This window comes from Muntiacus reevesi, chromosome 7 (genome assembly GCF_963930625.1).
Source record: "Muntiacus reevesi chromosome 7, mMunRee1.1, whole genome shotgun sequence".
Classification (NCBI taxonomy): Eukaryota; Metazoa; Chordata; class Mammalia; order Artiodactyla; family Cervidae; genus Muntiacus; species Muntiacus reevesi.
In genome coordinates, this window is record NC_089255.1 from 28,107,622 (window position 1) to 28,123,699 (window position 16,078).

At 44.3% G+C, this 16,078-nt stretch overlaps 1 protein-coding gene across 1 annotated transcript in view; it reads right to left on the bottom strand.

Moving 5' to 3' along the window:
- RYR3 (ryanodine receptor 3) overlaps positions 1–16,078 on the bottom strand; it is a 368,483-nt gene that overhangs the window by 245,553 nt on the left and 106,852 nt on the right. Inside the window, exons 14-18 of the mRNA XM_065942024.1 lie at positions 15,396–15,531; positions 12,114–12,209; positions 10,567–10,685; positions 2,706–2,839; positions 198–439 (exon numbers count right to left, since the gene is read on the bottom strand). Of these exons, the coding sequence (XP_065798096.1) occupies positions 198–439; positions 2,706–2,839; positions 10,567–10,685; positions 12,114–12,209; positions 15,396–15,531 (727 nt within the window). The remainder of the gene's footprint in view (positions 1–197; positions 440–2,705; positions 2,840–10,566; positions 10,686–12,113; positions 12,210–15,395; positions 15,532–16,078) is intronic.

Below are 16,078 nucleotides of genomic sequence, written 5' to 3' on the forward strand. Positions count from 1 at the left end.
GCAGCAACCAAGACCCAGCACAGCCAACAAATACATAAAATCATATCTACAAAAAAAGCAGGACAGGCTCATTTCAGATGTGATGCTCTTCCTACTTAACCATCTACTTAGTTGAGACTTGAGTCTGTATCATTTCAACATGAAGTGACCATTTCCATTTGCACAATCAGGGCCCAAAGCTCCAGCAAGGTGCTCACCTGACCAAAGGTGAAGTCCATCAAAGCCATAGGAGTATAGGTCATCACCAACACCATTGCCTCCCCATCCTTCTCCACCTCCGGGGTAAGGAGCGTAGCCAGAGGAAGAGGCCCAGCCCACCCGCAGATGCGTGGGCTCTGCGGTGAGGAAGGGGTCCACCTGGTCGATGATAAGCTCGAAGTACCACTTCTTGTACTGTGCTGAGCCTTCAGCAACTCCCAGGAAGATGTTTGGCCGAATACTGAAATTAAACATGAGACAGGTGGCACCTACAGACTCTTAAGAAATAGGAAAGCAAACTGAACCAGACCATAGGAGGCACGGGGCCAATTAAACCAAAAAGTGAAAGTTAGAGTTGCTCAGTCATGTCCGACTCTTTGCAACCCTACGGACTATAGCCCACCAGGATCCTCTGTCCATGGGATTCTCCATGCAAGAATATTGAAGTGGGTTGCCATTCCCTTCTCCAGGGCATCTTCACAATCCAGGGTCTTCTGCATTGCAGGTGGATTCTTTATGGTCCGAGCCACCAGGAAAGCCCAATTAAACTGAGAGCAAGAGTAATTTCATGATTTTTGTCTTGTTCTAAAGCAGAATAATCTTCAAGCCTCCAACACTTGATCAAGTTCTTAGTGGGAGATGTCAGGACAACATTAATTCCATTATAAAATATAAAAGATATATCTTCCCATATTCACGGCAACTAACATTAACTGAGTGCCAACCATAGGTAAAGATGTTGAAAACATCATGTAGAGTTGTATGATTGCAAACTCCTCTTTCTTTCTGTAAGTGTAAGAAATGACTTACTCAGGTTCCATCTTCTGGTAAATTGGTTTAAGCTTTCCCCCATAGGCATTATTAACAATAATGGCCTCTTAAAAGCATTAAGAATTCACTATTAGAAATAATCCAGAGAGAGAAAGACAAATACTGCATGGTATCACTTACACGTGGAATCTAAAAAAAGTCCAACTCCTAGAAAGAGAGAAATGAAAAGTAGTTCTGGGAATACGCGTAACTCCATGGCTGATTCGTATCAATGTATGACAAAACCCACTGAAATGTTGTGAAGTAATTAGCCTCCAACTAATAAAAAAAATAAATAAATAAATAAAAGAAAAGTAGTTCTGGAGAGTAGAGGCAGGGGGATAGTGAGAAGTTGATAAAAGGGCACAAACTTTCACTTAGACGAGTAAAGTCTGAGGATATAACATGGTGACTTTGTTGATAATGGGCTTCCCCTCATGACTTAGTGGGTAAAGAATCCTCCTGCAATGCAGGAGATGACAGTTCAATCCCTGGGTTGGGAAGATCCCCTGGAAGAGGGCACAGCAACCTATTCCAATATTCTTGCCTGGAGAATCCTCATGGACAGAGGAAACTGGTGGGCTAAAGTTCACAGGGTCACACGGGGACATGCTGAAGTGACTGAGCATGCACGCACGCACAGTTGATAACACTGTATTGTAAAACTGAAATTCACTAAGAGAGTAGGACTCACATGTTCTCATTTAAAAATGGTAAATGTGTGAAGTGATGGCAGTGTTAATTAACTTCATGGGGAGAGAGAATCCTTTCATAATGTTTATATGTATTGAATCATCACATTGTATACTTTACATATCTTATACTTTTGTTTGTCAGTTATACCTCAGTAAAGCTGAGGAAAAAAAAAATTCAACCTCTATGACAAAAAGGGGGAGGGGCAGATACATCAGTATTAGGCAACCTTGTTAAGAAATAGAGATTCTAACGTATCCACTATCCACCTTGGGACAAACCACTTGGAGTTGTTTTGGTTGGAATCCTACTCTTAGAGGTCCGCTGTCTTGGGATAAGACTGTGTCCATTTTGGGTGGGCAAGGGAAGAACCAGACTGGTATGCGGAAGAAAGCGTGTGTGATGTCTACAGACTCGAACCTGCTCTGCACTTTGGAGGGGACATTATTTTCTCATGTTGCAAGGTAGGGAGGGAGCCCAGGTGGAGAGCTGCTGAAGTTGCTCCCTAGTCCAGGTCCAGTGAGTTCATGACTCCCAGGGTTCTTCATGAGCCCATCCTGGCCTTCACAGATGGCCCTGGGATAAACGGCCAAGTGCCAGAGGATAAAAGAAACCATGGTCTCAACATGGGACATCCACTCTATCAAAAAATTTTTAGAAAAAAAAGTTGCTATATCAAAATAAAATATGTTATGAAGAAGGTATAAGATATGCATTAATGTTTAAAATAAAACATGGTCGATCCTTCCCTTAAGGCCAAATTCTTTAGTCCTCAGGCGATATATTTACTCCATTTTTGGCTACTTCAGGGGAGAAGTTTGAGAAATTCAGCTGAAGGGGTTGGAGTACAAGGCCCTAAAAGACGTGCACATGTGCTGGTCTTATCTTATGTGGTCACATCAGAATGAAGACGATGGGCAGGTGGCTTTGGAGTTGAGATCAGCACTCTTCCTTTCCCTTTCTGGGGACAAGATGAGCATTTGCAATGATGGTGGTGGCCTTACCTTGTCACGTCATTAATCAGCCGCGTCTGCAGGAGCAGGTTTCTCCGGGGCAGCAAGTTGTCACAGATGAGATTCTGGTTGGCTCTCACTGCGACCCCATCGCAGAGGCAGAGGGAACACAGCACATCCAGAACCTGTGGCAGGACAGACCCCAGCAGACCTTAGCACCACTGAGGGGGGTGCGTGGTGGGCAGGACCTGATGGCCCCCACAGGAAGGAAGCCCGCCTCATGAAGGTAAGGGCCAGGCGACAGGGGTGAGCACCTGTTCAGAGTCAAGGAAGCCACACCTGCCCCACCAGGCCTGAGTGAGTGATGCCCAGGCGCCTGCTGCCCCTTGGGGAAATGAGGTTGGGTTCCTTTCTAGCTCCTTTCTGCCCTAGTCTTGTGACCCATCCCTCCAAATTAGGCACGCCACCTGTGGTTACTGTTCTGTTCAAGTGGGTAAGAGTCTGAGCTCTGAAGATAGCCTGTCTAGGTTCCTTTTCCAGCCCGGTCCAGGACTAGGGTGAGGTGCGGTAACAACATCCTCTCCGGGTAGGTGCTGGAAGGGCCCTCATGGACCTCAGGCTGAAGCACGTGCTCCTGCCTGGCCTTGGGGGCCCTCCGCACAAGGTCAGCAGGCCCTCGCACAGGGCTTCCTGAAAGACACTCAGGCTCCCATCTGGCTAAGGTCCCTTGCATGTGGCAGGCTTGGGATCCTCGCGTGGGTGGGGTGGAGGGGACGACAGGGCAGATTCCGAGTGCTGGTCTTCTGCTGTGATACCACGAAAGCTCACTAAGATATCCCTATCTTCCTAGAAATCCCTATTCAGAAACATTTCATCTGCTTTTTTCCCCCCAGTAGAGTGAGATTAAACCATGAGTGAGCAAAGCAGACAGACCCTGAATCTACCAGATCCACCACGCGCTGTTCCCAAACCACCTCCTATGCCAGCTGCCAGGAAAGTGGGAACAGTCCCCGGGCACCTCTCCCACGCACTGGCCTGCCTGCCCAGTCTCCTTGTGCTGAATCCTCATTCATCCATATTTCATGTTCCCAGCGTGGCAGAGCAAACACGCTGGGCCAGGCACTGCTCCTCCCTCTCTCCCCCAGGGGGAGGAGTGTGTAAACAGCAGTGGATGAATACTGGCCAGGGACGTGGCAGGCTACGCTGACAAGGAGGGGGCAGCCCCAGATCAATCTTACAAAGTGGCCACTGAAGACTCCATGCTCAGGGGGTTGGATGGCTTCATGTTGTTGATGGCCTTTGTATCCATAATTCTCACAAACCAGTTTTCCACCTGTCTCCCTGAATGTCAACTTCATTCCAAATAAACACAGAGCACATTAATGGGACAAGCAGAAAAGAACTCCAAAGGCGGTTTTACGGAGCACTCCCACCATTGCCACTCCATGAAACATATGACCGTGGCACTGGAAATCCAGAGGATAATTTGGCCCTCTAAGAAAAGAGCCCATAGATGGCCAGGAAATTAAACACTTATCATCCAGCCTAGCACACATTTCCATCTGTTTTGCCTTCAAGTGACGGCTGTAGGAGCCTTGCTGTCACAGCCGGAAGGAAAGTAGAGCTTAATCCACATACAATAGGATCAGTGAGGAGAAAAAAGGCTCTGAAAAGCACACAGCCTAACAGAATAGTACATCACCTACAGATAAAGGATGCCATAAAGAATGTGCTGACAGTGTTCAGGCTTTATTTTACCAGGCGTTTCTTGGGGGTGTGCACCCCAACATTCACTGCAACGCTGTTTACAACAGCCAGGATGTAGAAACAACCTAGGTGTCCATCGACAGATGAATGGATAAAGAAGATGTGGTACACACACACACACACACAATGGAATACTACTCACCATAAAAAGAACGAAACATTGCCACTTGCAATGGATTAGATGGTCATACTGAGTGAAGTAAGTCAGACAGACAAATATCATATGGTATCACTCATATGTGGAATCTAATTTTAAAAATGATATAAATGAACTTATTTACAAAAGAGAAACAGACTCAGATTTCAAAAACAAGCTTACCGTTACCAAAGGGGAAACGTTGTATGGGGGGATAAAATTGAAGCTGGGGATTAACACATGTACAGTGTTGTACTTAAAACAGAAACCAACAAGGACCTACTGTATAGCACAGGGAACTCTACTCAATATTCTATAACAAACTATGTGTGAAAAGAATTTGAGAAAGAATCAATACATGTATAACTGAATCACTTTGGCTGTACACTTGAAACTAACACGATATTGTAAATCACCTATACCTTAATAAATTGTTCTTGAAAGAGAAGGGCGTGTGGATGGGTCAGTCAACCCTGGGGAAATGCAAACAAGTCCTTAGGGGTCATCTGTACTTCCTGCTGGAGAGGAAGCATCTCAGTGACCTCTGGGGTGCTTGCTGGCTGTGGCAGGTACTTCCCAGTGGTCACCAGACTCTGCCTCCTCCTTGTCCTATGCACAGAGGCTACACTTCCCAGACACACTTGCAATGTGGTGGAGTCATGTGACTGAGTTCCGGCCGGCGGAAAGTGGGTGGATGTGATGTGCACTGCTTTCAGGCTTGGCCCCTAGACTCTCCCTTTCCAGCAGGATGTGGAGATCTTGGGAATGATTACAAATCCCAAGGGTCTCCTTACTCCAACTGAGATCCTGCAGCACTGGGATCACATAGGAGCTTGCTAGAAATACAGATGTTCAGATTCACCCCCAGAAACCTATCAGATCAGAGCCTTCAGTTTAACAGAATTCCCCAGAGATTCACAAGCATGTAACAATCTGAGAAGTCCTATCCTGGGGGACAGTGAGGCTGCTAGATGAAAGAAAAGTGTGTCTCTGAATGACCACACAGCATGGAGCCCTCCCACTGGCCGGCCTCAGACAGTGACTTCACTGTGAGAATCTGGGGGTATCTGTCTTGGAATTAGGCTTCTCTAATCCATACACTGGTCCAACTTGAGAATTTCCCTGGACCACTCTGTGAAATTCATTTGCTGCTTAATTGTAAAACCATTTTCACCACTGACACCACATTTCATCCAAGATCCTTCCTTGCGCATGTAATCTCCATTAGTCACCACCCCAAACACAGGCTCACATGGGAATTCTGATTTGAAGGTAAGAAAGAGGCACTGCACATCTGTGGAAATAGCATTTGGCTCTTGCATTTTGCTCTCAGCTTTCTAGTAAAACAGCTTTATTTTTTAAAATACAAAAGGTACTTAATTAGGTGAATTTTATGTCATGTTTTATATTTGATAAATGAGTGCTTTCTCCCTGGGGAACAGATTCTGTTCTCCCTGTGGATGTGTGAACTGAGTGGCTGGGAGAACTTCTATCTTGCCTTGACTGCCTGGGAACTCAGAGGTGATGCTCTGGAGCTATTACAGCAAGTCTGTGGGAGTGAATGGTTTCCTCACCTTTGGACTCTTCTGTGCCACACCCACCCCACCTACCTACTAGGGCTAACATCTCAGTTCTGACGTATACTTTCTCACGACCAATGATATGACATTTTACTACAATTTTTTCTCACAGGTGGCTCCAAATCCTTGTGAAACAAAGAGTAAAAAAATATTCCTCTGTGATAATGTTGAGCAGGTGTGAAGTACATTAGGTTGCAGGGCCAAGTGAAAAGGGCATATTATATTTTTATTATCAGATACTTTCTTCATGGAAAAATTAGAGGGTTACTGTCAGAATCTTCCACAGTTGTCCTTTTTACTCAATAAAATTGGTGCCACCAACATAATAAGCATGTCTCATATTACAAACAGCCATCTGTTGGATGAGATGAGATGAGATGAGATGAGATGAGATGAGATGAGATGAGATGAGATGAGATGAGATGGGGTGCATTTGCGAGCTTCCACCCATTCAAGGTGAGACAGGAGATGGTGGTTCTACTCATCCATTCCTCTTTGTTTTAATCATACCCTCAAAAACATGTATCAGATGCCGGCTGTGTGTAACATGTGAGCTGGGTACCACAGGGATCACAAGGTCCCTGCTGTAAAGGAAACTTAATCTCTGAGAGAAATATACACATAGTATAAGGAAAGGCAGGGTGGAAACACCATGGAACAAACTGCACGGTGTACAGGGGAGGAGAGGGAATGAATCCTACATCCAGCTGGGATTCAGAGAGGGTGGAGATTCATGGAGAGGGTGGCATCTGAACTGTTCTGAAGGCAAATAGAATTTTGATGGGATCTGGAAAAGTAGAAAGTGAGGAGATGCTAAGGGTGAGTAAGCCTTGTCACTTGTGAGGTCATGGGGTAGAGTCGAATCATTCAGAAACTGGGGCAGCACACCCCACTTCTGTCCTTTTTACTCCAAAGACTGTGCTTTCTCTCTAACTTTTTGACCTAAATTTGGTCATGCTTTAGATGACTGGCAATGCTTTTCACAGCAAGGATAGAGCTGAGAACTAAAATGTTACTTGCCATATCAGTAAACAAAGGATGTTACAGCCATCACATTATAGCTTCTGCAATGGTGAGCCCTCAGGCAGCTCAGAGAGGAAGCAAAGAATGACTTTCTTTCCTAAACATATGAATGGAGGAGGCACGGTACAGTAAGGGGTTTCTCAAACCTACCATATCTATAAACCTTTAACAAAAAATGTCATGGTCCTGAAGACCACCTTCATGGACCCATGGTGCTGCTGGGATTCTCCAGGCAAGAACACTGGAGTGGGTTGCCATTTCCTTCTCCATCATGGACCCATAGGAACTCTCAAATTCCAGTCTGAAAAACACTAACTTACTATATGAAAATGGTTTCTGATTGTGAATTTTTTTTACTGCAAAGAGTTTTATATTTATATAGTAATAAAAATTGGAACACAAATTTAAACATAGTCTCATAGAACATGCCAGACTACAGATTGAGAAACATTGGAAAGAACATTGAACTTAGTGTTGGAGACTTAAATTATCGTCCTGGTTTGTCTGGCAACCTTAGTTAATATTTTAAGGTGTCATATACACTGGGCTTGTTTTTGCCTCAAGTGGAAATAATACTTCATGGAATAATAACAAGGAAGAAAGAAAATGCATGTGAACACGGAGCATGGTACCTGGTATTTGTCAGATGCAAAATAAATGTACACTATCATTATCATCATCATCACTGTTTTTGGAGGCATTGTGAGGTGCCCTGAGCTCTAAAATTCTATGTATTTTGAATCACTATCTTCACAGAAAACTAAGTGAGCAGGTCAGAGATGTCTGGAAACCTGGGACTATGGAAAACAGAGCAGCCTGGATAGGAAAACATTGCTTTGGCATTTTCCAAGTCAAGATACACTGCTGCAATGGAAGTCTAGTCTGCACCCAGCACATTCTTTGCCAAGCTACCACAAATATCCCTGGTAATGATCTGAGACTAGGTTTCCCTTGAAAATAAAAGTCATGTGCATGAAAAACTCTAGTGGGGGAACTGCATTCATGACAAGCCAGTCCCCTTCCAAAAAATCCATCAGAAAACAAAAAGATGGGACATTCTAGAAGAGATTCTTTTTGTAACATGATCACATTGCCTCAGCTTTGACATCATTGCCCAGAACTTCTCAGTCTGGAAGATGTAAGAGTACCATGCTAGTACACTCAGATAACCTATTAGGCCAGGCATTCATTCCTAGCAGAATAATAAAGCTCCCTAGGCCTCAGTCCCTAGGCATTGAGAGTTCCTTGGACAGCAAGGAAACCAAACTAGTCAGTCCTAAAGGAAATCAACTCTGAATATTCACTGGAAGGACTGGTGTTGAAGCTGAAGCTCCAACACTTTGGCCACCTGATGCGAAGAGTCAATTCACTGGAAAAGACCCTGATGCTGGGAAAGACTGAAGGCAGGAGAAGAAGAGGTGACAGAGGATATGATGGTTGGATAGCATCATCGACTCAAGGACATGAGTTTGAGCATATGCCAGGAGATAGTGAAGGACAGGGAAGCCTGGCGTGCTGCAGTCCATGGGGTCACAAAGAGTCAGATACAGCTAAGCGACTGAACAACAACAACAAAAGGTTTCAGTATTCTCAGCCATGGAACACTCATACCGTGTTCTCATACCGTGGAAAGGACAGTAATCAGCTACCATTACCGAGTGACAATCCAGTAAGGGCTTGTGGCTTTTGGCAGAAAGAAGCCATCACAAAGTTCGTTATCTAGTAAGTGTGTTCTGTGGTCTGATCACAAAGCAGCCCCAGGAGTAATGAAAGGAGAGCAGCTAGGCTTTCTAAGAGCTCCTCCTGACATGTGCCCATGGCTCACGACTCAGGCCATGGGTTACTCGGGTGCTTATCAATTACTCTTATTACACTTTGCAGATGGGAAGGGACATGTTCAGACATAGCGAAGCTGGGCTGAAGCAGGAGCCTCATGCCTGCTTTTGATTTACCACATTTGGGAAAGCAATTACCGACCCCACATATTTCTTTCTGTTTTTTGCCAAGCAATTTCACAGATGCTAAGGCTTGTTTGTTTCCTAAGGATGATACATATCATCTGAGCAGTGCTGCAGAGGCTTGTTCTCCTGGACCCCCCACTCCAAGACGTGTCTCCGATGTGCAGTGCCCCCAGCTGAGGGTGAGCAGAGAAGGTCAGTGACCAAGCTGGGTTCTCTCCACTCTGCCTGAGCCCAGCTGCTCTCCCTCACATCCAAATATGCCACCTGATCTTGAAATGCTCCCCTTCAGCCTTGTAGTACCTGCCTGCTCACTAATGAGTCAGTAAGATATCTCCTTCCATGTACAGGGCAGGTATCAATGGGTCAGGATAAGACATATTTTAATAGACTTTCCTGAGATCATGCTCAGATGGTATGATGGTAGCTCAGATGGTTAAGAATCTGCCTGCAATGTGGGAGACCCAGGTTTGAGCCATGGGTTGGGAAGATCCCCTGGAGATGGGAATGGCAACCCACTCCAGTATTCTTGCCTGGAAAATTCCATGGACAGAGGAGCCTGGAGGGGTACGGTCCATAGGGTCAGAAAGCGTTGGACACGACTCAGCAGCTAACACTAATCCCCAGAGATCATGGTGTCTTAGAAATATAATTCCATACAAATAGAGAAACTAGAACTTTCAGAGACCTTAAAAAAAAACAAACTAAAACTTAACACAGAATTCTGCCTTCATAAGTGAGGTGGCGTTGTCTTCATTTTACAGCTGAAATGATGGGGGCTCAAGGTCACGCAACTGTTTTCTCTCAGGGGAGAGCCCCACCGCTTGTCCCCTCTGGCTTGTTCATGAAAAGCCCATTTTTTCCACCTGCTTTGACTCATGGCAAGTCTGATTTCATTTAAGAACATGCTATGTTGCCAAGACTTTCTACATTATCCTAACTCTGATTTCTGTGTAGCTTCTTTATAAAGTTGGCACTAGTTGTTTCATTTCTAAGCTCCTAGACTCGAGGGTGGGATCAGTTCCTGCAGCTGACCCTGTATAGAGCTGAATGCCTCACAAACCAGCTGGGTGTTAAGGGGGTAATGATGATCCAGGCTTGGGAAGCTGGTGGAAACTGAGGGGACCACCCAAGGCCCGTGTGACTGGTTCAGCGTGTGCTCCTAAGAAAGACAGGTCTTTCAGGACCTCAGTTTCCAGAGATTTTTTTTTTTTTTTTTTTTTTTTAAATCAAAGCCAAGAAAGAGAGTAGTCATCACTCTCTCTTTCAGGACCTCAGTTTCCAGAGGTTTTTTTTTTTTTTTTTTTTTTTTTTAATTTGTTTTAAAAAATCAAAGCCAAGAAAGAGAGTAGTCAATATTCTCTCCATAACACACAATAGTTACTAAGAAGCAGGGAGGGAAAAGGCAGGTAAAGTCAATCCCTGTTCAGGATTCTTTCCACACATACCTTGTGATTCCGTCCGTGCTTATCCAACAGTGAGATGATGGACTTGATGTGGACCTCTGCTATCAGGTTTAAGGCTTCTGGGCTTTCAATGAGGATGCAGTGCAAAACTTCCAAGATACCTGCATGCATGCCACAAAAATCATTTGGACATTAAATAACCGGCAGAGCTAATTATTACTAGAAACCTGAGAGTGAAATGATCCTCCTCAGGGGACATAATACCATTATTCTTTGGATCTATTAAATATTTCCAGCCAGAAGAAAGATGCAGCCATCTCGCACAGACTTCAAGAGCCCCTGGGGCAACACTCTGTAATTTAGAGGTGAGTTTATTCATCACTAACCCCGCCTCACTCTTCCTGGACAAAGACATGATCCTTCTGGGTCAAAATATAGAGAGGCAGCTTGAAAACAGAATTTTTAACCTGATCAAACCAAGCAATACTTAATTTAAAAACAGATAGAAAAAGGGATACCTAGTTTACTACAAATTCTAAAGGTCATTCAAATAACTTAGAACATGCTTTGAACGTTCCTTGAAAAAGAATTTTTCTAGGAATCACTCCAGAATTTATTTTTAGATGCACTGGTATGGTATATGAGTAAATTGTAAGCTCACTAAATAAAGATTACTGGGCTTTGTCCCCTTTTCTGGGCACACTGGATGGTTTTCTGTATTAAGCGAAGGTGTAAGAAAAACATGCAGCCTGGCACCTGCATGTAACATTGGGGTGGAAATGCACAGTAAGTTGCTGGCTAATATCTTTACAGGTTTATATTGAGAAGACTCCTCTTGATTCTCTTTGTTTCCCAAGGTTATCACAAATTACCCTAAAATGTAGTCTGGCCCCTGGAAGGAGGGAGGCACTGAAGGAAACAGAGGCTTAGGAAGAAGAAATATGTGGAGGTGGATGATTCTAGAGGAGCTCTCCCTTGGCTTGTCTGTTCAAGCTCCTGTCATCTCTAAATGATGAAAAGAACACTGAAACTATTCAGCTTCCCGGGGCGGGGGGGGGGGGGGGGGGGCGGGACCCACACCTCTCACGTTCTCTCATCTCTGAGGAAGCAAACTGCAGAGCCTCATGGCATCGTCACTTACTAACGATGACCACTTTTCTTGGCTCAAGTTCTCTGAGAGTCATCAAGAAGGGCTCTAGATATGGTGTTGAGGGTGACTCGGGTGTATGAGGAGTATCATTTCCTCTCAGTTCTTGGTCATCTTGCAGTCCTGCTTCTAAATAGCGGAGAGGACCATGTTCAGACTGGGTGGGGAATGATTCAAGGACCCAGGGAGAGGAGATGAGAGCACAAAGTAAAAAATGAAGCAGGAAAGGAAAGAGTTTTGACACCTGGCTTAAAGCTGATCAATAAAGTTTTAAGAGTACCAGGAAGATTTAGGATTCTGTTTCTTTTGTTGAAGTAATTACTGAGGATTGCTTGCAATCCAGTAGGGGGAAAAATTGTTTGGAGATTAAACTCTCTTTTTTAAACAGAAACAAACAAAAAACACCCCACCTTCTCCAGTTCTGTTTCCTGTCAAATCCTACCTGAGGAAGATTCTAGTCTGTCCAATTTGCTGATCAGCCAATCAAGGTTATTGGAGAATTGAGCGCAGTTGTTTCTGTTACCACGAATAAGAGCAGCTGTGAATGAGAACATGTTTGATCATGTAGGTTAAAGGGCACAGTATGGGAACTTGGGATGCTGTTGAATACTCCATCTGCTTAGCAATTAAAAAGAATGAAACAGTCCCCTTCCCCTCCCAAGCCTTTTGATACATTCCTGTCTCTACATTTTGAAGAGCAAGAAAAATCTACCATTCATTCAAATATTTCCAGAGATTCTACTGTGTATGAGGCATCCATCTACTTGCTGGGAATAAGGCAGTGGGAACACAGCAGATTCCCTGCCTTTGTGAAATGCAGGAGAGAGACAAAATACACACAGATTTAAAAAAATTACTTAAGATAGTGATAAGAAAGAAAACAATATCTGCTTGGTTGCTGACTTCAGAACTCAATTTCCTCTAACATTTTCTTAAATCTAGCTAAAGACTTGCTATTCTTCAGTGCTAAAAGAAGGCATCCAAGTGAGTACAACTGAAAGGGTTGGGTTAAACTAATAGGCAAGTAATAACAAAACATGAAACTCTAAAATATCTAAAATGCATCAGTACATGATAGTGGTTCTCAAGGTGTGATCCTCGGATAGGAATATCAGTATCACCTGAGAACATGTTAAAAAACACAAATTCTGTGGCCTTGTCCTATGTCTACTGAATCAGAAACTCCAGGGATGGGCCCAGCATCTGTGTTCCAACCAGCCCTCCAGCTAATTCTGATGCCTGTTCATGCTTGAGGACCGCTGGTAGATGATACTGAAGAGGTAGACAGAGAAGATGCTGTCACTAGATTTTCACTAATCTAGACCAAGTAACCTTACCTCCATAGGCCAGTACTATAGGTGGGGCTCTGGAATAAGTCCATGTTAACTGATTGGCCCTGAGGCTTGCTCGTCATGCTACTGGTTTTCAGATTCACAGACATTTGTATGGTATTTGGATAAAAAAATTCTTCCTCAGGACCTCTGCTTTGTACCTCCACAGTCATTAAAGGGCAGAATTCAGTCTGAACTCCTCTCCTGCTTCTCAGGTCAGCCATAACAAGATCAAACCAGTCAATCCCAAAGGAAATCAACCCTGAATATTCATTGGAAGGACTGGTGCCAAAGCTGAAGCTCCTATATTTTGGCCACCTGATGTGAAGAACAGACTCATTGGAAAAGACCCTGATGCTGGGAAAGAAAGAGGGCAGGAGGAGAAGGGGGCGACAGAAGATGTGATGGTTGGATGGCATCATCCATTCAATGGGTATGAGTCTGAGCAAACTCTGGGACATAGTGAGAGACAGGGAAGCCTGGCATGTGGTAACCCATGGGGTTGCAAAGAATCAGACATGACTTAGTGAATGAACAACACCAAGGGGGTTGACCTTGAGGCTCTGCAGTCAGGCTGTCTGGACTCAAGTCATAGTTCTATCACCTATAGCATGTATGACCCTGGATGAGTTATGAATATGTCTGAGCATCAGATTCTTTAATAAAATGGTCATAGTACCTACACCTCACAGTGTTGCTCTGAGGATCAAAAAGAGGTATCCTACTGCCTGGCATCAACAAACAATAGCTATTACTGTTGTAATAATTACTACTGAGTTTAAGCCATATCATAAAATGTTAAGAGTTGGAAGAGACTTTATAAGGTCACTCAGTATAGTCACAATCTAATCAGCCTGACCCTTGACAATGAGAATGAGTCTAGCTTGACTTTTCCAGGCTCCCCTCTGGCCTGCTCAACTTTCCATGGACTTTCTCTCAATGGGACATTTACATTAGAGAAAAGCCCTAAAACGCTGCCTTGTTACCATGGCCAAATCATTACTGGTGGCCACCTTCTTGCAGAGGCCAATACCGTCTTCCACTGTCTTCTTCTCACAGGCTGGCAGCCTGGGCCCACGTGGCATAAGTTACAGCAGGCACTGGAAGGTCACCATGCATTCAGACTTGTGAGAAGAAAGATTGGATGCTGGAACATCTCTACTCAAGTTCCTTTTTCTTTCACCAAAATGAAATAAAAACAGGCCAAAACAGCAAGAATCATGACTGCCCAACAACTGGACAGAGAAAGGGTACACTTTTGAACAGAGTAGACATCCTCCAACTGCAGGTGTCAAATGTCTGGAACTGGAGGGTATCTTAAACATATTTTTTCTTTGTTCTCTCATTTTAATGATGAGGAATTGAGATTCAGGGAGTGTAAGGAACTGACAAGAGCTTCACAGGTAGTTTGATAAAACCAATCACCGTTTGCTTCCAGTTGCTGTCATTTTGGAAAGTAAAATAAGTTACCAGTTAACACAATGAATGGCTGGGTTAGATGTTGTTCAGTCACCAAGTCATGTCTGACTCTCTGCAACCTCATCAACTGCAGCACACCAGGCTTCCCTGTCCTTCACTATCTCTCGGAGCTTGCTCAAACTCGTCCATTGAGTCAGTGATGCTATCCAGCCATCTCATCCTCCGTCTCTCTCTTCTTTTCTTGCACTCAATCTTTCCCAGTATCAGGGTCTTTCTAGTGAATTGGGTCTTCGCATCAGGTGGCCAAAGTATTGGAGCTTCAGCTTCAGCATCAGTCCTTCCAATGAATATTCAGGGTTGATTTGATAATCCACTGGGTTAGAATCAAATGGTTAGCACAATCTTCCAAGGAATGAGGCTGGATGACAATAGCAGTTTGTTCCATGAAAACATTAGGGGAAACACTGGCTGGAACTACCCACCCTGGCCAGGCACCACAGTAATCATTTGCATGAGTTATTTTATGATAGGAGATGCTGGTAAGGAACACAGAACTAACAAAGCACCACCAACAGGAAGAATTTGGGAAAGGTCAAAAGGAGACATCACATATCCTACTGACCTCCCAGAATCCTCCTTGCCGGAATCCATCTTGGCTGAGCAATGCATGCGCCACCAGGAAGGACCCTGAGTAAGAGTGATCAGCCAACCTGGAAACTAATCCCATCACCATAAGACCCGAGACTGTGAGCCACGGGACAGAACACTCCTCCTGGGTTCCCTAACTCTCCTCCCTCCGTCCAGGCACCCCTTCCCGACAGGCTCTTGTTTTGTCAGCACGTGTATCTCCCTAGACCACTCATTTCTGAATGTTAGATAAAAGCCCCCTGTTGGGCTCCCCCTTCCCACAACAGAAATGCCTACAGACCTCCCCAGCCACCAGCAAAGGGAGAGAGCTCTGGGCATGTACTTACCTAGCAATTTGTAGAGGAGGTTCAGAATTTCTTTCCAGGCCATCCCACTCTCCTCCCTGGCGATCCCTGCGAAGTGTGCGATGCTATTGTAGATATTTAAGCGATCAATGCAGTTTAACACAAGGGCTAACATTCCCTGTGAAGGCGAGTTGGGGAAAAAAGTAAAAATATGTAAGATCTCAGGATCCCTTTTGTTCTCTCCTCTCCCATATCATTCACCTTTCAAAGCTGATGATACTAATGTGCAAACAGACCTTCACGGTGCCAATCTGGGTTTTGTTTTTGCCTCCCCAAAACAAAATATGCATTTTTTATGCCTCAGAGACCTAAATAGCATCCATTTTGGAAGTGAGTCAGCAGTCTCCTCTCACGGGCTTGCCCCCACGTGTTTAACTTAAACCAAGGACGTAGTGCAGAAGAGGGAACACGAATGAGTCTCACAGAAGCCTGCTCTGTCTGGTGTGAAATGATTCTGAGTCATCTAGAAGCAACCCTTGGATATAGGATCTATTTTTCTTTAAGATGCAAACTTGTGCATCTCCCCATCTGCTCCAAAAAGGGAATTTAGAGACAATAAGACTAAAAGATTTTCTAAAATGACCTTTGCATCTAATTTACAGAACTATGCCACCCAGTAAAAACATCTGTGCCCAGCTGTTCTTAAAGAGCAGGAGGGAAATGGG